Below are 24,880 nucleotides of genomic sequence, written 5' to 3' on the forward strand. Positions count from 1 at the left end.
CAGCAGCAGCAGCAGCAGCAGCAGCAGCAGCCTGTTACTTCAGCCCCGGTCGGATCCACTGCCTCTGCGGATCCTTCGCTGCGTGACGGCGCTGGTGGAGGAGGTGGTGGTGGGACTGCCACGTAAAGGGGGGCCGGTGGTCCTCTGCTTTTGGAGAGAGCACAAGAAAAGATGTCTGTGGGGGATTGTCAGGAAATGGGAAACAGTCGCACTCGCTCGCAAGCAAAGTCTCGTGCGCTCTTGTCAGATGCTTTTAATAATTTGCTTTAGCGCCGAAACATCACGTCTGAGCGTGGCGGCTGATGCACCCTACCCGCACCCACACAGGAGAGATGCTGGTATGTGGATAATATTTGCGGTGACACGGTACACTTTACAGAGGCAGGAACCGCACACGTCACTTCCTGGCCACGCAGGGCCGCCTCTGATTGGTCGGCCGGCGTGGGCACGTTTTGACAAGAGGACGAGCGGCGCTGCAGACCGGGATCAGGCGCGGAGTCATGAGACGATGGTCGCGCGCGTTAGTCCGCTCTGGAGACGGCACAGGCCGGGTTTCCCCGCGGCCCCGCCACGCTCTGACACGTCCGCTTCACGCGCAGGTTAAAGCCCCCAGGAAATAGGCCCGGGCTTTAAAAGGCTGCGTTATATTTAAAGTACCACGGTATCATAATGTAAACACTGGCACAAGCTTTAACGCTTTTTTTAATTAAACACAATTTAACTAACGACCCACGGTGATCGATCAGTACTTAAAGTTAGTTGCGTTACCACAATGTTCAGCCACATCCAAATGTGAAATATGTTTGTCTAAATGAGTGCGTTTAAAATTCCACTAAATTAATTTTATAAATGCGACAGCCTTAAAAAAAAGAAAAACAGACTATAAGCATTATAATAAGCATAAGCATTACTTTTAGCGCACAAAGCACCACAACGGTGTTGGTTTCTCATACATACATGCAAAACTAAGCAGCAGAGCCACGTTCACGCCGCCGTCCAACCAAAAGTCAGGGACATTTAACGCGCGTGTGTGCGGCTCCGTCCACCCTCCACAGGTCCCCGTCAGACCGTCTGCTGCCTCTTAACACAGTCCAATACGAGCACCATACGATAGCGAGGGCCTTATTTGTTTCATCCTGCAGGTAAAACACCTTATCTCCGGTCAATTACTGCAAATATGCAGAGCCGTGTTCATCAAACACTCCCATGCGGATGCTGCAGCCTGTAGTTTGTTGTGATTGTGAGATAATTTCAGTTGTAGGAATGCCTGAAACACGGAGAGGAATTTCCTCTTTACAGGTGAAACATCTTTCAAAACACTGCAGGGAAAAAGACATTTCGAGCAGGATTATATAATTATAGTTTTGCTGTGTGTGTTTTTTCTTATTTTTCTTATCCAAGGCCATAATTACTGCACACAGCCACGGGTCGTTACTCCTTTCAGCTGGCCTAATCTCACAGAGGATGAATAGAAACTGTCAATCAGACGCTGCACTCAGCAGCGAGACAAGAGGGGACTGATTGCTGCTGCTGTGCTGAGGCGCACACACACACACACACACACACACACACACACACACACACACACACACACACACACACACACACACACACACCTCCTTCCTTTCTTCCCAGTGTGTTCACCCTCACACCCAACTCAACACGACCAGAACCCTCCAAATGCGGATTTTTTTCCCCATATTTTGATTTTAATGTTTAAACACGTTGGGAAAATATGTTCATTCTGTGATTATTTTAACCACCACCACCGAACATGTGTGTCTACTGATTTTGCAGCATTGAATCAAAATAGTTAATTAAAAAGACAGGAAGGCGCGTGCTTAAGCTTTCCTGCAACTTTATAAATTTGCTCCACATTAAATTATACTTTTTATTGCTCTGTATTTATCAAAGAGCTGTTATTTATTGTTCACATTTAGTTTCCACTGATTATCTTTCAACGCTTCAAGCCGGGATCCAAAACATGGGAAAAGATCTGGACATATATTAGTGGATAATGACAAGAGAAATCATCAGAATGTTGCGAAAAGACCAAAGGTAAATTGTGTATCTTTTTATGTAATAATATCACACTTATAAAAATTAGCCTAATCTCGGTTAGTTGTTAGATTAAAACGCAGTCATGTGAACGCATCTTTAACCATGTTCAACACTGAAAAAACTTTCACTGTGATACTTCTGAATTTTCCTTAAAGAAGCAGCTTTAAAAAAGAGGAAGATACTCGTTTTACAGCTGTATTTGTTTAACTGGACAAACAACATAATAAAATATTATAGAAGATAGATGATTATTAGATAGAAAAACCGCAGCTGTTTTGTTTCAATTTCATGTCGATCTGTGTGATATGGCAGCTTTTTTTCTCCAGCAAAGCTTGTGTTACACATGACAATTGTTCTTGGATGAAAGTTGGGCAACCTGTCAGATCTTTGTTCATTAGTTACATTATTATTTATGTCTTTAATGTGTTTCGGAAGGTTTTGTGATCCGCTGGTTGCCTTGATGCCAGTAAACGTACAAAAAAGTTTGAGTTTCAATCAGTGTCTCTAATTCATCTTAATGTATTTTTTTGATTTCACACAAATGCAGCTCCGCTAAAAACCCAGTTCCTCTAATTCACAGCACCCATCTGAGGAGCCTGTATCTGATACCGATCCCGAACCCTAGGTTTAAAAACTTCGCTCTCCTCTCCCACGGGCCACGGGGGAACGGTTCTATTTGCGCCACGCACCGACTGGCTCATCTCAGTGCCCCGTGTGCGGCTGGATTGCGGCCTCGTGGATTTGAATCTGATCAATCAGATCAATCAACAGAGATTACTGTAATCCCGGAGGTCAGAGGGAGGGCACCGGGCCACACAGAGTTCACACATCCCACACAAGCTCCAGACAAATCTGCGCAGGATTGGCGAGCCACGTCCGCGCGTAAGCGCAGCTGCAGCGGCGCCGCGTTCACTGCGCGTCATGGATCCAGCTACTGAACGGGTCGTGCGCATTTCCTGTCTGAATTACTGTTTAATGTGTCTCTTTTTAATCGCAGACCGGGCGATGTCGCACGAGCAGTCAGGGGATTTCTGGTTATGAATATGTAGCGGGCGTAAAGGCTTTGGCTCCAGTGTGAAAGCCGCGGGTTAAAACGAAGGCCGACGCGCTGAGGGCGCGTGTGGCTCCGAGGCAAAGCAGGTGCGTTCACAGGCAGTAAACACAAATAAAGACCTGGGAGGACGCGCGGGTGTAAAATGGACACCGGGCTTTACACAGCGTTCAAACTTATACTTTATCATACACAATATGGGGAAATGTCAGAGTGAAGTCACGATGCGGTCACATGGCCTCTGCAGCGGTTCACTCACTCCTCGCTGTTGCCTTCACAGGTTGATTTTATTGCAGCGAACAGAGTGGACACAATAAAGAGCAGTGGCGACGGGACAGAAAGAAACACGGAGGAAAAGCAAAAGGACACAAAGATGAACACGTCGCTCAGAATGAAAACTGCCTTTCGTTTGAGCGAAATAGGTCTTTGAGAAAAAGAACTTGCTAAACGAGGCTTTAGTAGCAAAATTAATACTCGACTTAATCAGACTGTTCTTTAGCGATGAGTCTGTTTAAGCCAATTGATGTTTTCACTTAAAATAATAATGTCTACAAACAAAATGCAAAATGCTGCTTTATTTTACATTTTGTAATAATACTTTAATGCGTAAACTTATGTAGTTTTGCCACTTTCCTGAGCATTAAAAAGTTTGGCTTTAGAAAATTTGATATTTTTAAAAGTTTTAAATCTACGTTTTTAACCACCTGCAGCTTTGACTTTGTCTTACGAACACGTGAATACTGTGAATAATTCAGACGCGATTTGTCTCGTATTCTCCATATAACAGACTCATAGTTAATGCATGTTGTCCTTCTACTGCCACAAATACCATCTCTACCAGGCGCCAGTATTAATAATAAAACAACAGGTTTGGCTCGGCTCATACTGGTTTAGAGGAGGCTGTGGCGTTCAAAAGTTCTTTCAAAACGTTTTAAGGACAAGCTAAAGGCTCGTGCAGCCTTTGGTGGTAATACAATGAGGCAGTCTGCGCTTTAGCAGCGGAAGAACCAAGTTAAAGTGTTGTGCGCTGTTTTCTCACATTAGACCCTCGGCGCCGCTGCGTCGTCACCTGCTCTGCTCAAAGCCGCTTCCACGTTCCCGTGATGGGTTCTGGTTCCGCGCAGCAGCAGCTGAGGTGGAGCTGCTGTGAGCTCAGGACACTAACTGCCCCCACACACACACAAAGTCCTGCAAACTTGGTTCTTTGTGCGCTCATCCAGATCTGAACGATCAGTCTGATACTGTATGATGAGGACGGATCAGCGCGTGGAGTCCGTCTGGTTGTTTAAGGTTGGACGTGTGGGACCCAGGAAAACTGTCCAAAACGTCCAGGCCGCTCCTTTCAAATCATCTAAATCCTTTAAAATTATTGGGACGTTATAAACAAAGTAGAATTTGGATCTCTTGTTCTTTTTATTTAGTTCTGGTTTGTTTTATGTGCTACACTTTTGGTTTTCTAAAAATATTTAAAATTTAGTTAATGTGTAAATCTTTTTGCCTTTTATCCGTTTTCTCCTGTTATTGGTTGGTTACAGTTGCTCCAGGTGGAACCAAAGCCTTCACAGATTTATGTCGTTAATCACTGTATTTATTGTTTGGTCACATCATTTTACACAATATTTACTTTGCAAAAAGGAACGTCTGTCAGATTTTAAGTTTGTAATCAATCACACACCTCTAATGAAAAATATTCACATCAAACGCTCATTTTCACACAGCTCGTCATTATAAAAATGAGCAGGAGTTTGAGAGGCAGCTGGTTTAAAAAAAAACACAATTTATAAAGAATTTAATCAGTGAACGAGTGGGAAAAAGAATGAAAAAAAAACATTGATGGATGTGATTCTGTTTATGCAAATTAACCTGCTGAATTGTAATCATTAGAAAATCATAAAATAAAAAATGTTTTGTGATGTAATTGCTGTGATTTTCTTCTATGTTGAATGATTTGTGACAAAACCTAAAAAAGAAAAACAGGTAAAAACTTACAAATTCGCTACAGCTATTTATAAAACAAAAGTATAAAAGGTTCTCGTTGAATGTAACAGCTGCATTTTAAAGGCAGTTTCTAAAACTTCAATATTATTTTTTGTCCTCTGAATGGAACAGGCTGAACAAGACAAGATTCATGCTTACCTCTGAAATAAGCCACAGTTCACATTCATCTCAACAGTAGGTTATTATTTTGGAGCAAACTCAAATACTTTCTCAATCGCCGGTAGATTCACAAGGAAAAAAACAACTTTGTACCAGCGGTGACACCAGAACTGAAACACGGTGCACAGGGTCTCGCCTCCTCGTGTTGCTGCCCACAGAGCACACAAAGCGGTAACAAAGGTCAAACATACACATATTTTTATTTGTTTTTCACATTAAAAAAAATACAAATCACACACACAATGAGCAAATGAACCGCTACATTCTGGAAACAAGCACTGGAGGAAGCCAGCTGTAAACCAGCTCCACGCTAAAGAGGGAACAAGCTAAACCTGTTGAATCTGGGCTACGGCTCGTGAACGAACATGTGAAGGACCAACACACGGAGTCGTTTCCTTTAAGGCTGAAAGCGTTCAATAAGGTACAGCTGAGCAAAAACTAACCAGGTGAAAAGGAGGAAGGAGCCACTGTTTACAAACGGGGGGCGATTCAGGGAGATGGCACTTGCTCTGTACGTTAAAATGATGCCAGGCTCCAGGTAATTCTGCTGGGATTGTGCCCAGAGCCTCTGATCGGGCCTCTTGGCGGTGAAGAGCCTCTTTAACACCTGTTTCAGGCAACTCGGTGGAGGAGCTGGGGGAGACGACGCACGGAGCGCTTACACTGGACCTTCATGGGGACAAGTCTCATTTCTCCTTGTTTGAGCTTGTTGACGTTCAGTGCCAACACTCGCGTCACCTCCCGCCGTGTCACACAGGCCCGCGTCCCATAGGGTGAAGCTCAACATAGGCGAGCAACAGGTGGTTCCATGTGAAAGGCACTTATCTCGCATGTGTGTTTGTGAAAGCGTCACGGTTTCAAACAAAAGGAACCCCGGCGCTGATGGCTCATGAACCGCAGCAGGGAAGGAAAAGTGCACCCGGACGGTTTAAAGCTGGCCTTAAACAGGTGATTCGTTTCACGCACAACCCTATTATGATTGGATCGAACACCTAAAAATATTGAATGTCATCAATCAAGGTTTCCCAGAGTCAGGGTGATGTGTCATGTGACCAAAAAAAGAATTCACAAAGCACAAAAGACAAATTAACTCCATAATCTGACAACTAATTTATCTCTAATTCTAATAAGACTAAACTTGATTTCAGTTAGTTTGGCTTCTTCTGGCATTTTTAGGTTAATTTTGTAATTTGACTAATGGAAAACTGAACATCGCTCGCCTCCAAAAACGCTTGTATCATAAAATGACTGATCTTCAGCAGAGCTCAGGTTTGCGTGTCAGTTACCGTACACACGCTGCATCTCACAGATTATACAAGGTCAAAACAACTAAACAAACTAAAGCCGTGGAGCTGAAGCATGTGTTGTTTCATGTAGGATGATGTTTTTAGTGACAGGGAATTTCTATGTTCCTGGATAGAATGACTTAACACTCACCCACTGTTTGGAGCACGTCGTTGTAGCTCATATCTGCTGCTCAATAAAAGCTGTATAACACGTAGAAGCGCATCGAAGTTGGATTTTTCTATTTCCTTGGAGCTGCAGCACAGTTAATAAAACACTTCAGGCAACAGGATGATACATAGACATTCAGTGGTCTGCGCTGCCCCCTTGTGGTGGAACATGTCATTACACCTGCAGCAACTCTGCTCAGGTCCACAAGCTGAACTGTGCTGATTTATTAAACCCATCAGTGCCTCAAGCTGTGTAGTTGCTCACAGAGCCCCTGCTCCGGCTCCTAGAGCTCACACATGAGGAAACCACTGAGCTGAGGCGCAGAGGTGGTCAGATTCAAGGAGCACTGCTGCTCTCTAGAGGCTCAGTGAGACAAGTACAAGAGGAGAGGAGCGAGCTGGAAACATGGGAACACAGTGGAAATGCCCGTTGAGATGCTGTTGATGTCGTGAAAGTCACATTGGAGGAATGTTTGCGTATGATAAAATACTACGTGTGAGATGCTGCACTGAACATGAACCCCACTGCTGCACATGGCACTAAGTCATAAGCATGTGCTGTGGAGCTTTTCATTTAGCTTCTATTTATGGCAGACGTGTTTGCGTTCTAAGATGGTAGATATGTGCCTGTATGTGTGTGGGGACCGACAACTGGGCTTCAGTCGAATCCTTGCCAGTCGCTCTGCTCAGAGTCGTACTCCAGCTCCACCCCGATGCAGCGAACGCCCTCCAGCAGCATCGGTGTGCCGTGTTGGCGATCTAGGCAAAAGGCAGAGAGATAGAGAGACGCTGATCTGAGTCCTCCCTCTAGGAATGATCTGCTTTCATGGAGAACGAGACGCTCTCATGAAACACAGAACGCTCCCACGTGGAAGGTTTGTTCTAACCACAACACCAAGCCACCAACCAGTCCAGTGGTAGAATTCTCTCATGAAGCTGGACCACACGGGGTTAAATTCAGGGATTTTGTCCAGATGAAGAGCAGACACTTGACTCGTTCACTAAAAACCAACAGCGTAACAATTGATGCAACTAGTTCAGGACAGTTTAACAGTGTTGAATTCAAACAAGTCCCAAAGCTGAGCTGAACAGTAGCACAGACATTTCACCCATTCGATCACTGATGTGAGGACTCTGGTCTAAAAATATAAGAGAAGACGAGCCAGAACATAATCCTCCAGCCTGGTCGTCATCCAGGCATCAGCTACACAGACATTTAGACAGATGTTTAGGCTACGCTGAGTAAAAAAAAAAGTGCACCACTGAACTGAGAGTCTGATCATGCTGTTTCGTAAAGGTTAACAGCATTATCTTCCAATTGGAGTCCCGGTCGGTACTAAACGAGCTTCAGGCTAAAGAGTGTTTTTACACAAATCTGTTTTCTTCAACAGTGTTTTCGATTCTTTGGTTTAGAGAAAAGAAACACTCATCAGGTTTTGTTCGTAAAACACACTGTGCTTTTCAAATACACAACTCTCAACCTGTAAACAACCACACGTCTTTTACGAGGTCTGTGTGAAACCCTAGAGCCTGGACTCCCTGCGCCCTGTACAGACACAGTGCAAGAATAACAGCTGAGGCAGCGAATAATCCGCTGATCTGCTCATCACCCAGGCCTCAGTAACACAAAGACATCTGGACAGATGTTCAGGCCACAGCGCGAGAGTAAAAATAAGCATGCACGCACACGCACAGAGCTATTTTTACACAGATTACCCATATGCCCCCTTTACCTAATTCTCCACCGGCTCAAGATACTCAGCTTTCAATTTGACTATTCGCACCCACTAAGCATCTTTTCACTCAGCGCAGTTCCACAAACCACGGCACAACAGGCTCGCGTGATCTCTTATAAAATGTTATGATCTAAGTAAATCTGGTCAGCAACTCATTTTGTGCTCAGGTTTGGAGGCCAGAATGACCAGCAGGCGGCAGCAGTGCACCAGAGAGGAGATCTACAGAAAGGTGAGCTGCTGTAACAAAACTAGGATCCAGTGGTTGTAGCAGAACTAGCAAAAAATAGCTCAATAAACAGCGACATGGCTGTGCATGTCGCTGTTTATTGAGTTAATTGACAGATCAATGTACAACTAGTTTGTCAACCCTTTAAGTGGGTTTTCCAGGAAGAAATGCCACATATTCTATAATGTAAGCTTCTTGTTAAGCTTCTTAAGCTTAAGCTTCTCTGATTGAACTGTGAAAGGAATCCATCGGTTTGGACAATGCAGGCAGCTGGTTTTAGCATTCTATAGACCACAGTAGCTCATAAATAATAATTTTTTAAGCTCTATCAATAAAATAATTAAATGTTTATTATAGACCTACAGATCTGACCCCATGGGCCCCTGGGTCAAAGACTGATGCATGATGGGACGTTTTATGTTGCCATCTACAAGTTAGAGCTCTGTTAAAAGAAAAGCAAAACAACATTCTGCACCGGAGGGTGAGGGGCTTTTTACTCAGCTACACCCAGGGGCCCATCATCTGATGACCTCACCACACCCGGACTCAGGTAAGAGGCAGAGAAACCTGCAGAGGGAGTTCCTGAGATTTCTAGTCACATCCAGCATCTAGAGGTTTTAACTGATGGAGAAATTAGCGGACGCCTTGTTCTGATGGAGCCTTACCCATGACTCTGGCGTGAACTTTAACTCTGACACAGACGTCCTCGTTGGTCTCGCTCAGCAGCAGCACCTCCTCACACAGAACTCCCTCCTGCTGGGCCATGTACTCGCACGTTACCTTCAGGCCGCCTGAAAAACACCACGCCAATAACGTCAACAGGAGGCCAGATTGGCTTCCATCTTCTCTGCAAGTTTTCACTGCGCATGAAGGCACGTGTTGCTTCTCTTTGAAACGGATAAGAGAGAGACAGGCAATCGCCAGAAACAAAAGAACAAGATGTTAAGGTGATGACAACACAAACACAGCTGGTGATGAGTAACAAACACACACCCCCTGTCAGGACTCACTTCATTCTTAACCAAAAAATGAACTCTTGATGTACAATCAGAATTTTAACACACACACACACACACACACACACACACACACACACACACACACACACACACACACACACACACACACACACACACACACACACACACACACACACACACACACACACACACACACACACACACACACACACACACACAGAAGGTGGTGTAAAGCTGAATATAAAGGTCAATAACCTGCTACAGTTACAGGCATGTGCTCAAAGCGACTCTCTGAAACCTTAGAGGTTCAACTTTGGCCCACATGAGCAGAGCTATTGGCATTTGCTATTTGACTTGAAGCTAAATGTTGTTTTAACCCACAGAGGTGCAGAATGTGTGGGGTTTCCCTTCCAGGACAGCACGATGAAGGGCAGACATGAAACTCAAACACAGCAAGCTCATGAAAGTCTGTTGTATTTTTATGATTCTTCAGAAATGGATTTCTGAGCTAAAACTATTTAAGCTGCCTGTGTGTAATCCTCAGCCATCTGCTCCTCCACTCGGCCTGTGAAACAATGCTGCAAAGTATTCCACTCATATCTGCCTGTGATAACCAGACACATGCTAAACTAGTTGTGTACTCGTTAAATTATGCTCTGCATGTTGCTAATGTAGTGACGAAACATGGGAGCAGGCAGGAACTTGGAGAGTTCAAACAGTTTAAACTCAACATATTTTAAATAATCCTGTCAAAAATGATTTTATTAAAAGTAAAACCTACGTTTGGTTTTACTTTTGCTCAAAGTTGAGGGTTGATCAAAAAGTAAATCCGCTTATCATTTATTAGCCTGTATCTATAACAGCTACACTTACAGAAGTGTACCCTGGCCTTTGAGCCCTGCACACTGTCTGTCAGGTGTCTGCACAGGATGGTGTCAGGCCTGAAAAACTCTTTGGTGCACATTCAGATGTTTTCAGAAACTCTGTTTTGTTTGCTGAAGGTTTGTTCTTACCCTCTGGTGCCGGTTTGATGTCAGTGATCCGGAGATGTGGATTGGGAACCGGTGCTGGACACACGTCTTTCCCCAGTGCAGGAACTTCAGGCAGGGTAAACACGATCTCATATCTGTGCTGCGTCTTTAGGAAGCCGACCTAAGCAGGAAATGTAGAGGGTTATAGGGGTGAAGGCTGGAAATTAAAGCGCAGGATTTCATGATTGTGAGGAAACACAAAGCTGCCTTTCTGTAATCTTTACACTCAATTGACTCCACCCCAGAAAATGAAAAAGGTGAAAGAACATGAGCGAGCGGATGGGGTTCACTACACAGAAACACAATTTAGTTTAGTCAGTGTATTTCTAAAACAGCTTAAACAGGAATAAATGAGCTACAACACTATTTAATTAAAATCATTACTTTTGAATCTGGTGATTTTAAAACTCATGTCTTTCAAATTGGCAATTTTAGCCTGAAAGGAAACATCTTAACCACTGTCTCTATTAGTACAGCAAACTGAGAACAACAAAAATTACACTTAGGATTAGGGGACTGTATAGTTCAATACAGTCTACGGTGGCGAGGAAAGTCTGGAAGTACTCAGACTTCTCTATTCTGATTATATTTTATTGATTTATTCAATAAATTAGTTTTAAATTCATCATAAGTAAATAAATGGAGACTAATTGAATTGAATAATGGTAAAATCACAATTTACAGTAATTCAAGATTTTAATTTTGTCCCTTTGCACAAACACTGTTCCCTTTTTTTATATTCAACAATCTTGGCAATTAAGAAGCAGTGAAGCATCGGTTTCTCAAGGAGGACACTTGAAAATACTTCTGTCCTCTGACAGATGCGTTTGACTGTGTTTTCTGTGCTGAGTGGATCCAGATGCAGCGTGTGTTTGAAGACTGTGTTAAACATCTTCGTCTTGAAGAAATCTTTCATTTCTCTGCCGTGTCTTGTAACGAGTAACCTTTTTTATATTTGAAAAATGTAACCAAAGACAAGCTAATAATATGACCTCCAATGAATGGTTTGGTGGACGTGAAGAGGTTTAAAAGGTGAGTGGGCATTTACGATGTGTTTGCTTCAGGTCAGACGTGAGGATTTGCCGTTTGTGAAACATCATGGAGATGACGGCCTCTTTTAGAAATAATTAACAGCTGGCATACATCACCCAACCAAGCAGAACACGGCTTCTGCATACATTACAATACATATAAATCTTATTATCCTTATACAAGTGGAATTAATAGGAAGGCAAGTGAGAAAACGATTGACAGGGGACCTGAAGTGTCGGCACGGTATCTTCATAATGTGCAGGAGTCTCACAAAGGAGGCAGGATGAAAAGGAGAGAAAGAGAAAAGGCAGCGAGTCCAGACAAGAAGAGATAAACCCCTCCAGCAAATGGCAGCGTGCGCCCTACATGACTCGTGCGTAACGCAACGGGCAGAGCAGAGGCTGCAAACAGCGTTAAGCGAGAAGCAAGAGAGGGAAACTGAGGGAGCACTGTGCAGAAAAACAATAATCATCCTGTGAATGCAGTCCCACGCATGTACAGACGCCGCACTGGCTCTGAAAAACAGATTCAATACGAACTTCAGGCTGAAGATTTGGACAAACAAAGTTCAGGTTATGAAAATTTTCATCTATAACACTGAGCAGTCAGTGAGATTTTTAAAGTAACTAACTAACTGTGTGATGACAGTAACATGTCACGTTGGACACACCCCGATACACAGAGTTCATCCAAAACAATAGTGTTATTCTTCAGTCATGATGGAGGGAAAAACCACATAGGACAGTTCACTCAGCAACATGCAACAGTCTGCAGAGACTCACATGGACCTTCAGACTAAAATGTAAATTTGCAAAGAGAATAAATGGTGCATTGATGCACCTTCTGCTAGAACTGAGTCTAGCAAGGACTTTAAACGAATGATCCCATGTCAGTTAAAGTCCACAGCAGGTTAGGAACTCAAACAAACACGTTGTCTCTGGTTTGTAAACACGTCTGCCTGGTTTCTTTTAGTGCTCCGATTAAGGACGTGGGTCAGAAAAGGAAACCAAATCCAATACTCAGTGATTGAAGGCAGGACTGAGACTGTAACCAGTATCTTCCCTTTTCTATTGTTAATACATGCTCCTTTAAACTGAAACCTCTCATGTTTCCTCTCTCTGGGCCCTGAAGGCAGCCACACATCCTTGCAGCCATTAACCCCTAATCTCCTGGTCAAGTAACATGATTAAAGCTAATGTGAGCCACACAAATCATTTCATAAGAGCCGCTCTGCTTCTCCATCAACACTTCATCGGCTTAATCAGGACCAACTTGTGCGTTTGTGACCCCGTCGCTGTGAACATGCAGAATTTAAAGAGTTGTCATCAAAACTCGCTCTCGTACAGCTGTGGCGCTCGCACCGCTTCCATCCATCCCACACACTCTCACCTCATCTCTGGTCTGACAGCGAGGCTCGCCACCCCCACCCTGTCCGTTTCCATGGCAACAGCACCCCCCCAGCTCCACAATGAGCCATGACAGTACTCTGTGCCCATCCTCTGGCGCGCTTAAAGCGCTTTGAGAAACAGGCACACACTCACACACGCTGCTCTGTGACTGTGAAGGTCACAGCCAAGTGTGTGAGCCGCTCCACAACTGCAAGTACAGCATTTGGGCCAAGTGTGCTGGCTGTGAATCTGTTTCAGGGCACGGAGAGGCACGGTTACAGTTAAGGTCAACACAACTTTCCTGAAACTGAAACACGAGGAAACCTGAAAGTATAGATATAAATATCTAATATTTGGTATTGTATATAATGAACATATGCAGGGTGTGTGAATCTAACACACTCCTACTGAGCTTCAAAGATTACGTTTGTCCAGTGACTCAAAAAGGCAGATATTGAGAACAAAGGCAGCTTCAGCTTTTCTGTAGTATTCTGGGACGTGCTCCACCTTCAGGCATAAAAAGGTCTCAAGAGCAGTTCTGGAAAAATTGGCTACTTGAACTGAAGCTGATTTTCTGTGGCAGCAGCCTGTTCAGAAACATGTGTGGCTTGTTAGATACATCATGTGCTCGGTCCTTAGTCCATGTAAGGCACTGGCCACACGTTAGACGCTATTAGCGAACGTTCCTATTAGAACATTGAGTCTCATATGTGTACAAATAAGGCCTCACAGAACCACTAAAATGAGAGTAGAAACAAATCAGAGAGTTCTTTTCAATTGTGCCGTTGGAAGAAACATTTCACCCACATGCACGTCTCTGTAGAGAAGATTGTTATTGTACAATCAGCTAATATAACACGGGGAAACATTTTCCACAGCCTCCTCTGTGGCACCTCCAGGGTTTAAGACCTGGCAGCAGGGAACTGATGAGAAGATTGATATCACTGTTTTGTTTCTTTATGGCCGACGGACGAGATTAACAGTGATGAGCACAGACTTTAATCTTCTCCTGGACGTATCATGGAGATAGTCTATCGGTGCTCGTAGAAACCGAGGGTGCTCTCACTAGATCAAAGAGTTACTCCCCGACATTATATCCATCACTTGAAAACACAGCAGCCAAAGAAGACAGGCTCCTTATTATAACTAAGTACAGCACTTTCAGAATAAGTGGGAACTAAAGGTCTAATCTAGGAAGACAGTGTTGGCTTTTCCAAAGAAAGCAAAACTCGTCTGATGCATTGCTTGATTAGAGAAAATAAATCTGTTGGAACCTTTAGCATGTAGATTGGTTTTGGACTGACTAATACTACAGCTTTGTCCTTTATATTCGCATTTATAGAAATATAAAGCTTGTAATAAATATATTTTAAAGCTGATGCTTGTAACACCCTTTGATTAAACACTTGTCCATGTGAGTACAGATGATTGCCATTGCACTATGGTTTTAGTGCTCAGCCAATGCCATTCTGTGTCCGTCATTTATTGGTTGGTAAATTTAATTTGTCATGTGATAAGACCTGATGGAACCAAACAGCAGTTAAAGTGAATTATCTCAATCTCTGCTTGTCAATTAGAAGCACACAACATCCTCTTTGCCCTCGGCAGGCCACAGTGCCTCGACCAGGTGGACGGGGGCTCAATCTTACGCGTGGGACGTTTCAAACAGAAACGGGCGTGTCTACTTGTATTCTCAGAGGACCTAGAAATCACATGTCAATCAGCTCTCGCTATCAGGTGTCAGGTCGCCGCAAGGTTAAACACACACCTTGACCATGAAGTTACCGTCATCCTCCGGAATCACCATGACAACGGAGTCATGCAGCTTTTCATCAAAGTGGACATGTGATGGAGCAGTGGCAGCAGGGGGTTCCTCTGAGAAGCGCACACCTCCTGCCTTCGAACAATCTGGGAAAAAAAAAAAGAGAAAAAACATTCATGGTTTTGAAAAAAACTATTCTGAAAATGAGAAGAGTGAATGGCAGCAGGTGAATCCTTTTACTGAAATAACAGAGTGTATTGACTTTACAGAAGCAATAAACGGCTGGTAAGAAACAAAAGGCCTGAAATGCAAACAGACTTGTTTAATACAGATCAACATACCCATCATGTGAAAGGGAAAAGCAGCAGGTGAGAGAGTAACAATGCTTTGCTTGATCCAGAAAAGTAAAATGGAGCAGTAGCTTCAGCTGGTTGCAGTTAGTGAGGATTAAAAGACTCTTTGAAAAAGAGTCCAGCCGAGGTGTAAGCTTATGATCCTGCATGGCATCCTCTAGTGTCACAGGTCATGTGGAGATTAGCAGCCTGGTGGGGCACCGCTCGGCTCACACATACAACCCATCATGAAAGAAACACCATGTGGCAAAGATGGGGCTGGAATTTAAAATTTAAATAATTCATTGTGAGAGAATATCCAAACAAACTAAATTGACAAAGTCAACATCTTCAAATTCAAGCATGAAAAAAATAATAGAAATTCAGAGGCTGGATTAATGACCAAACCTCCAGTCATCCACTATGATACAATGCTGCTTCCTCACAAACACACAATAACTGAACATTTTGCATTTTTACAAATACAACCCGTTACATTTTGAACCCAGGAGGGAGCTAAAGATTGATGTTTAACACTGCTTGAAACTGATTCATTCATCTAAACGTTTAACCCAGGCACGTTACATTACATGTAAAGTCCTTTCTGCCAGCATCTGTAGGATCTCTGGGTCAGATTATAGGAGACCGACTTACAAGATGAAAACTATTTTGATGCTCCTCTATGACACTAGTACTTGCTGATGTTTATTGTTCCTGGGCTGGAATTCACTCGCAGCATGGGAGAACAGAGAACCAAAACAAACCCTTGTCAAGTTCTGCTGAGACCTTTGAGTTTGATCATACAGTGTCACTTTCCCAGAGCTCAAAGGAGTGCGAAAAATGCAGAAAGGCTAAACAACAGGAGCTAAACAAACAAGACAGTACTAGGAGCTTTCTCTACGTTGGCCAGCCTTGTGTGATCACCCTGTAAATAAAAATACATAATTCATCTACAGAAGTAGGTGTTTCTGAGCTGGATGTTTGACTTTGATTATATTTAGCCAATCCAGTGGCAAAAATGAACAGATATCTGAATAACCTTTAAATAAAAAACAATCTGGCTTAATTAATACCAGCTATAACAACATCACATGAAAAAACAGTTTTACATTTTCTGAAACTATTTTGCTTATATTTAAACTTTAATCAAATGCTCATATTAAGTTTTTAGATGTGGAGACGATTAAAAGCTTCTTCTAGGTCTTTCCTGGTTGTTTTTTACCTCATTTCTTCTTAGGACTAATTATTTATTTCATAAACTTCAGATTTTAGCACCGCGGCAGGTAAAGACTTCTTTTTGCCTTGAACAGGTTTCATTAATTCAAGCTGCCAAACATGGCAGCTGCACAGCAGACATCCAGATGGAGCTTTCCTACGCTGTCATTTTTAAACTGTGTGAACAGCTTCAAAGATTATTAAACGGGATAAGAACAAGCTTATGTATCCTAAAGGAAATTGCTAAAAATATAACTTTGTTAAAGCCTGGGTTATTAAATGATGCAGGTACACAGGAGCGCATTTAATATGCTGACTCACGGACTTCTCATATTGGATCATTGCTATCAGCAGTCTGAATCAAAGTAGAGTTCAGGGCTTCCATCTATGCAGAATCACTGTATAGAGTGGCAACAAGTAATGGTAAAGAAGAATGACGAAGCAAAGTTGCATTTTTGTATTGTATAAAGGTCAGACGCTATAAAGTCTTTTGAGATGACGTCTGTGATCTGCTGCTGATTGATAAACTGGTCCTACTTGCTGGTTGCAAGCTAAATAGGTTGAGCATTCACCATAAAGCTGTGCCAAAGCAAATGAGAGGATAAGAATGTAGGGAGGAATGTTGGTTTGACCCAACCCAAAGCTTTACCATCCATCCAGTTCCTACCCGTTAATGTATTCCTGCTATGAAGAGGCTTTGTACTAACGCACCAGGCTTAATCAGTCAGCTCTAACATTGTTAGGTGGTTAGCAGGATTTCATGTTAAATATTAGTTTACACTGTACCGTCTCACAAAACAAACATCCTTTCTATGATGTTTTCTCAAAGAAGACATTCTCAAAAGCTGCTTTAGCAAGTCAGAAACAACTATTTTCTACTGCTTCTCTTTTGGAAATAAAAACTAGCTGATTTTAAAAGTGTCCTGTATTATCTAGTCTGAATCAACCTCCGCGACACCTATAGGAATGTACACAATTATATCTATGTGTGTTCTTCAAACACCTCTATGCAGCTAAGTATTACACTGTCAAGGCCTGTTGTCTGGAATCCTACTAAAACTCTAGAACAATAACTCACCAACAATAAATACGCTATGAAGTAAAAATATAACAAGACAATTAACCAAAATGTTGTTTTTGTTTGACTCGAAAATCTTATTCCACCTATATATCTCATAACCTGTCTGTCAGTGTATCTTCATCGAAGGAAACACTTCCTGTATGTTTTCAATTCCTTATCAGCAGTCACCGAGAAGCTTCTGATTGACAGAACACACCTGGTCCAGGTAGTCAGCAGTGGGCGGAGCTGACCAAAGTGGCCAATGTGTCTTTATGAGACAAATAAATCTACAATCAGTATGACTGTATACAGAAACTGTCTAATATCGTCATTCTATTTTTTCTCCGATTGCTCATTCAACAGTTAGCTACCGGCATAGTTTCATCACTGTGCTGCTAGTTGATGCTGAAAACCATATATACTGTGTATGGTTGCTCCACACCGAGCTACAGTATAGTTATATTACCTAAACAAATGAGAGCCTTGTATGTTGTAACAGAAGCTTGCGTTAACAGTACAACTTTAAGAGAGACATGTATTGTCCCAAGCTGACAACGTGTTTCCACCCCCTCATAAAAAGCAGCAAACTCTCTTCCTGTGAAGTTTCAGTTCATTCTAGACAAACGTCATCATATTTTACAAACCTGTACACAGGAAGTCAATGGTCATTGTACCAGCCTTCATCCAGTGTTCTCAACAACGAGAACAAAGCCTGCAGTGGTCCTTAAACACCACTGGGTCGGAGCTGAGGCTGGGTCATGGTGGTTTGTTGCTCTGTTCCAGCTATTTTCTAACCGGCTTCATGTCCAGTGTTTCTTATTGAGCCATTGCTGAGGCGAGCAAATGTATTTCCTCAAAAGCAACAAAGATCTGTTGTAAGCTGCCATTGAGTCACCAACATTAACACACTAATTTAGAAGAACCACCAACCCCCTCATTTTTTAATGATTTTTTCGTGCAAAACTTTATTTCAAGAATTAGATATTGAAACTGTGAATAAATAAGGCATCAAGTATCAAAGCTTGAACTTTATCAGCTGTTGTTGGGGCTCTCAGGGCAGGAAGACAAAGCTGTCATGTGGACATGTCTTCCTGTAAGTAACCCAAATCGTTCTGCATGTGGGTTGTCTTTAGGCCATTGATTAACTGCAGTATAAGCCCTCACTTTGTGTTGACCAGTGTTGATTCACTTGACCTGAAAATCAGGTCCTCAGTCTGTAAACATGTTAGATTCAGTTTAACTGGGAGCATAGGCATAACTGCAGAATAATCTGGTCTTAAATACGTAGTACAAAAATATATGCAGCACATTGCCACAGTTACTCAATAGCTAATAATAGCTAATAATAGAGTGAGATGACCATAAAAAGCTACACTCAAAGTGTTTTAGTTGTGTACTTACAGTTTGTGGTACCCGATATGCAGCAATCCAAACAAGGGGCAGGTTCTCAACCCAACTTGCCAAATTGCAGTGTTCAGACAGAGTTCAAAATTGCAAAATACTATTGTACTATAGTATGACAGTACTCAAACAACATCCATTCATATTGAATGCTGCCATCTTTCCACTACCAGAAACACTTAGTTCCTGAAACCATTGACACATAGGCTTTCACAATGTTTGTCCCTACTTTCTCAACACTCTGAAGTACAAAGTATTCAGAGCAAAATTAAACTTGGGCTAGTGGGAGAACTATAACACAAATCTACCCATGTCTTTTTTGCTCATGCTGATTGAAGTTCCTGCAGCTGATTATGCTGCAGGAACTTGTAAACGTGACCATACCAGGTAATTTTGAGGGACGATGTTAGAACCATGAATGAACTCAGCTATCACTGCAGTTGCTAGACTTTCCACCAAGACAATGATCCAAGTGCTCATATAGGAAACTTCAGAAGGGAGCCGCCTCAATGTACAATTAGTCCATGAAAAATCTTGATAGAACATAAAGAAAGTTGGGGCAGCAGTCAACGGCCCTTCTTTTACTAAGAGCAGCTTCATATCACAACTGTAACAGTGAGCTCCATTCTGACCATAAACTATATTTATATGTATGCAACCAATTTTAAGCCTGTTGGCATATGACTGATTTATTCACTGGGACTTTAAAGAACAAACAGACAGCACTTGATCCTTAGGCACACAGTTTAATCCCAGGCCGCCCACAGCAAGAATATCAAATTCTGTTTTTCCTGCCTGCTTTAAAGAGGTACTGTATGGAGGGGCCTCTAATTAAGAATGTATGAATATACAAGATAAGGAAAATACAGCGATTACAACACGTAATGAATACTATAATAAAAACTTACGCTTCTTAGCAGCAGCCATTTCACAGGAATAGGTCCAGTACTGACACACGAGGATGCACACTGTCACAGCCTGGTCATCTCAGCAGCCTGAATTCAGAACAGCCCTGCAAAACAGGTTTGGACAGAGCAGACAATAAGACCAAAGCACTTAGCAACAGATAGCAGGTGAAAGACATGTAGAGAACAAAAGACAAGGATTAGATAGTCGGGAAAGCGTGAGGAGATAAGCAGGAACGTAAAGGCTGCACATGAGAAATAAATGAAAATAATAGCTTCCCTGGGTGTTTTTCTTCCCCCTTCAGCCTGAGAGCACAGCTGTGGTGCACTAGTCAAGCCAGGAGAGGCCTAGACTCCCGACAGGGTCTTCAATTAAAGAAAAACAACTAAATAGTCTAAGAGGATTAGCAAAGGCTGAGGCTGCTGCTCATGGGCTCTGCACAGATGAAGAATTGTTCATCACATCTCAGGCAGCTGTTTCATAGAAATATGGAAACCCAGAACGTTTTGTGTTTAGACACCAAGTATGATATAATATGACATGTGAATAATACTGGGCACATCTACTTTACCTAGTGATGAAGATTAAAAAAAAGTTGTTTTTTTTGTTTTTTTTTTAGGAGTTGCTGGTGTGGTACATTATAATCAACACATACTCAACAAACAGCTGCAGCTTAACATGATCATAAGTGAATCATTACATGATTACACTCCAGTGTACACAGCATTATGTGCAACCGTAAAACCGCAGCAGGGGTAGTAATTTGTAGCAACACAACCAGAAACACAAGAAAGTTTGCTAAATCCTGCTTACCTTAAGAGTTGAGGCTGCAGCTAACGCTATGCTATGATTAGCACAAAGGCATGCAAACCCAGCTTGAGGGCATCTACAACCTACCATTCACTGAAGGATATTTTTATTTGAGACCACAACTGCCTGTGATTTCTCAAAAACTGTGATTATCCTCTTGACACAACAGGAACCGCCACATGTGTGAGGTCAGTGACCTCAGGAATCATTTCTGATTTGTGCTTCCGTCCCCAACATCAGCCAAGGCTGGAAACGCTGGGCAAGCGAGGATCTGTGACGGAGTCGCCTTGCAACGACGTCACATCCACTGAGAATAAAGTCGATTTAGAGCACGAGCCATTTTTAACTGTGTAAAATATTAGTGCTGTTTTCTGCCTCTAAATGGGTCGGTATGATTAGAAAACCACTCCAGGGATTCAAATGTTACAGGCTTCCAACTGAGAAGACAGTGGTCTGGTGATCGGATGTGAGAAGAGAGCTCTGCAAATATTTGACAACTATACAGATGTTCTAGTAAGATTTGTCATAATGAATACATGAATTAAGGCTAAAGTAATACTTTTTACCACTAGCAGTACAAATAGCTTACAAAGGGTGACAAAAAGGCTAGACTCACCAAGTTAAAGAAAGATAGTGATGCAGCATCACACAATCCAAAAGGAATGCAGCAGAAATCTCACCATGTTACAGGTTTTCATCATCCACAGTTTGACATAATGTCGTCCAACCTACAGCCAGTTCACACACACAATGGTAAATAGATAAACTGGCTTTACTGGTGGAGTGTTTACAACTTGTGTAAACAGCCGGGTGCTCAGGTTTCTGGCCCTGGTCAACCTCTCTGCTACTATGTCAACACGCATGTCTTTGACACACTTTGCCGAGCGCGGCGTTGCCTCGCGGCAGTAAACGATCTAAAGCAGATGTGTGTTTCTTTCAAACGCCACAGCCAAAACCTTGGCACTTTTCCAAACAGTGCAGCATTGTGTTAGTGAGCTACTGATTCTGACACATGGTCATGCAACCACAAGTTCAACCAAAATCAAATTAAAAGAGATGTGAGCCACTTTAAAGGCAGAGCCAATAAATAAGATTACTCACATGGTCATAAATACACACAGATCTTTATACATAACCATAAATAACTTTAACTGCGTACTCACTCTTTGTTGACCAACCCTGTCTGCGTGCATGGAACTTCATTTACATGCATGTCCAGCTGCTGTGGATGCTGGAGCCTAGCCAGGCTTTGTTACTGACAGCCCTGTCTTAGCTCTGTGCTACAGTTGTCAAATTAAACCTGCAGACACTACAGAGAGCAGCAACAGGTACCCGGGTCCGGCTTTGAAATGCTACTTGTTATTTTGGGAAGGTGATTTGTGCTCCTCCATGTGAAACAGGCGCACGCAGGGCGTGACAGGAGCCATGACCTCACGACACAGTCAACCGTGCTGCATATACAGCAATTAATCAGTAAGGTGTGGAGTATTTTTAATGGTTTACCATCGTTTTTTAAGTGCATAACACATATTAAATGTATATGTTTATTCCTGCTTATCTCCACACGGTTTATACAACAAGGATAAATGAGGCTGCATAAACAATAGTTATTATCAGCTCTGTGTACACACGGCCTTACTCTTCTATTACCTTGCACGCTCAGTCCCAGGCGTCTGCTGCACCCTGCTACCACGTCTTTAAAATAAATCCTGACCATAAAGGTTATCTATAGTGTTTGCTGAAGCAGACTTAAGTGTTGTTTCAATCTCCCCATCAATTCCAGACTGTGGTTTGTGACGCTGTCTTACTCTTGTGTAACACTGAGATGTGATTATATGAACGTAGACAGAATAAAGTGGCAACTGGGTGCACAACTACATTATCACTGGCCCCTGTTGCATAATACAATTTCCTTTTTATTTGGGTTTTAAGTCTCCAGAAGGATTGTAATTTTGCAGCCCCTGCTTATTTATAAATGTGATCCAAAGAAAATAAAATGCTGAGATGATCTTAAGGTCACCTGTGGATCTGTAACACATAGCTAGTAAGGAAGAGAGTATACAAATTCACACATTTCACATTGAAGTTTAGATTAGACTTGAATATTTGATTCAAACACATAAAATGATAGTAAATTACATACAGCATATTAGATAGAAGATTTCAAAACAAATATATATCACTGCATCATCATGTATTATATTAATCTACATCAATGTATTAATGTCTCTACATCAATGATGCACTAAACCCAGTGTTTACAGTGTCCACAAACTGCTAAATTAAGCTTGTTTAGAAAGATAACTAAAAATATAATCAGAAACATAGTTTGTTTATCAAATGTTTGCAGACATTGCTTATCATGCAGAGTAAAAGCTAAGGAACAACTAAAGGGTTTCGTCGAGTAACGTTGTAGTGGTTGCTGTGCCTGATGAATAAGCATTAAGAGACTTTGTCCACTTTAGCACCAGCGCTTCGCGGGTTTTAACCAGCCGGACTCACTGACTCGGGCTTGGCTAGGTTCTGCTCATTTCCTCCTAAAGTTGGCGCGTGAACGCACTTCTCTTTTGTTTTCTTTGCCAAACCTACCTTACTGGTTTCCGCTCGGGGTAAAGTCGCACGTGCAGCGAGGAGCTCGGCGTCGTCCTCCGTCAGCGCGGGTCTTGTTTGTAAGAGACACCGATAGAGAGGCTGCGCACCGGCTCAAGACGCACACGGACACCGCGCACTCACTCCCCGCCTCTATCCCGACACACTTTCTGTCGGACAATTTCCGCGTATGATCACGTGGTCTTCCCACGACTCCTGCTTCTCCTTACAGCACGTGTATCCGCCGATGGTTAATTATTGCACACACGCCGCTTTACGAATGCGTTGACACATTGGCACCGCGTCTCTCCGCACTCGCCGCAGCCGATGAGCGAGCATTAAAACCGGCGTAACAACCGCTGGCCTCCCTCTGCAGCGCCACCGCCGCCACTTTACAGCAGTAGTATGCTGCTATCTAGCGGCGTGTGTGCGTGTAGCACAGAATATGACAACAAATTAGTAAATTGGTCTCTAATGTATATCAATCATTCTATTTTTTTTTGTGTTTTCTACAGGATTGTTGTAAAAATACAGTTCAACGTTTTTTTCCTTAGTACTGCAACATTGGAAAGTAATGTTTACAAAATAAACAGCTCATTATTTTATGTTCATAAACACACACATGCCCTGCGATGGGCTGGCGACCCGTCCAGGGTGTACCCCGCCTCTCGCCCATAGCCAGCTGGGATAGGATCCAGCACCCACGCGACCCCGCATATGGCATTAAGCGGTATGAAAAATGGATGGATGGATGGATAGATAGAACATACACATCACAGGTAATCACACATTGTTTTAAAAATTAGCAACTCTATCTTTTTATGTATATATTTTGTCTCTGTGTATTTTATCATAGTGTTGTGTGTTTTCTACGTTTAGCTACAATGAGCTCTTACACAACCGACAAGAATGTTGGTTTTTCACCATTTAATTTGAGACATCGCCACGGACAGTCACCATGTTAAATGCAGATTATTTTATTTCCAGAGTAGTCTAAACAAAACGTACGTCCCTGGGTGGGCTCGAACCACCAACCTTTCGGTTAACAGCCGAACGCGCTAACCGATTGCGCCACAGAGACGATGTTGGACATGCTAAGTCTTGCGGACTTGTGAACCTGGACTTGGTGGATAGTGTAGGACTAAATGTGAGTCATAAAATGTCTTTGATATAGGCTTGCACACTCCAAAGTACCAGTCCCCCGTCTGAAATGAAAATGTGTTATGTGCTATGATAACCTAACAACAGGATTGGTACCATCACTGCACTGCAGTAAAATGTACTGTCGCTCTGACATTCGCAGGGCAACAATAAATTAGGAAAATACTCTTGTTGTGCCTCTCCACGGAAATCTTTAGTAAAATGCGAAAGATATTTACGATCTGAAGAAAAACAAGAGTGAACTGGAGAAATCGAGGTTAAAGATTGCGACCAAGCTGAGGAAGACGTTGCTTTGGGCGACGGTTTTATGTGCTAAGCACATCCCTAAATGGGGATTAGATCAAACATGGTATGGAAAGAACAAATGCGTATGTTATGAATGAGCAACATCACGTATGGCCAACACGTCCTGAGTACACTCCATTGAGTGTATCTTAACCGTAGATGTAATTGAATAATTTATGGTCAGATCGCAACTAATATATTGGTTGTCCCGTGCAAACTTCTACAAAGAAGAAGCGTTAGAAG

At 42.5% G+C, this 24,880-nt stretch overlaps 1 protein-coding gene and 2 non-coding genes across 7 annotated transcripts; all 3 read right to left on the reverse strand.

Annotated features, from left to right (window-relative positions):
• Nucleotides 1-7: 7 nt before the first annotated feature.
• On the reverse strand, nt 8-23,526 carry LOC114847212 (adipose secreted signaling protein). 5 transcript variants are annotated; one of them, XM_055504355.1, is made up of 6 exons: nt 23,192-23,526; nt 19,795-19,898; nt 14,885-15,024; nt 10,679-10,817; nt 9,351-9,476; nt 8-144 (listed from the first exon to the last, which is right to left on the reverse strand). In XM_055504355.1, exons 2-6 carry the CDS (start codon nt 19,811-19,813, stop codon nt 35-37), a joined length of 534 nt encoding a protein of 177 aa, XP_055360330.1. In that variant the 5' UTR covers nt 19,814-19,898; nt 23,192-23,526; the 3' UTR covers nt 8-34. The 5 variants fall into 5 exon arrangements, with proteins under 5 accessions (XP_055360330.1, XP_055360319.1, XP_055360328.1 ...); XM_055504344.1 differs by having other exon boundaries at nt 10-147; XM_055504353.1 differs by lacking the exon at nt 23,192-23,526 and adding an exon at nt 21,766-21,921 and having other exon boundaries at nt 10-147.
• Nucleotides 23,527-24,198: 672 nt separating this feature from the next.
• trnan-guu (transfer RNA asparagine (anticodon GUU)) lies at nt 24,199-24,272 on the reverse strand. The gene has a single exon. It is a non-coding gene; the product is annotated as a tRNA-Asn (tRNA).
• Nucleotides 24,273-24,477: 205 nt separating this feature from the next.
• LOC114851577 (U5 spliceosomal RNA) lies at nt 24,478-24,593 on the reverse strand. Its single transcript, XR_003785196.1, has one exon. It is a non-coding gene; the product is annotated as a U5 spliceosomal RNA (small nuclear RNA).
• Between the last annotated feature and the right edge of the window lie 287 nt (nt 24,594-24,880).

This window comes from Betta splendens, chromosome 2 (assembly GCF_900634795.4).
Source record: "Betta splendens chromosome 2, fBetSpl5.4, whole genome shotgun sequence".
Taxonomy (NCBI): Eukaryota; Metazoa; Chordata; class Actinopteri; order Anabantiformes; family Osphronemidae; genus Betta; species Betta splendens.

Bases quoted from the DNA above. Each gene is read 5' to 3' on its own strand.
- LOC114847212 (XM_055504344.1), bottom strand. The intron at 9,477-10,678 runs GTAAGAACAAAC...GGTGTTTTTCAG, and splicing joins CATCAAACCGGCACCAGAGG to GCGGCCTGAAGGTAACGTGC. The intron at 148-9,350 runs GTAAGGCTCCAT...TCTCTCCAAAAG, and splicing joins AGTTCACGCCAGAGTCATGG to CAGAGGACCACCGGCCCCCC.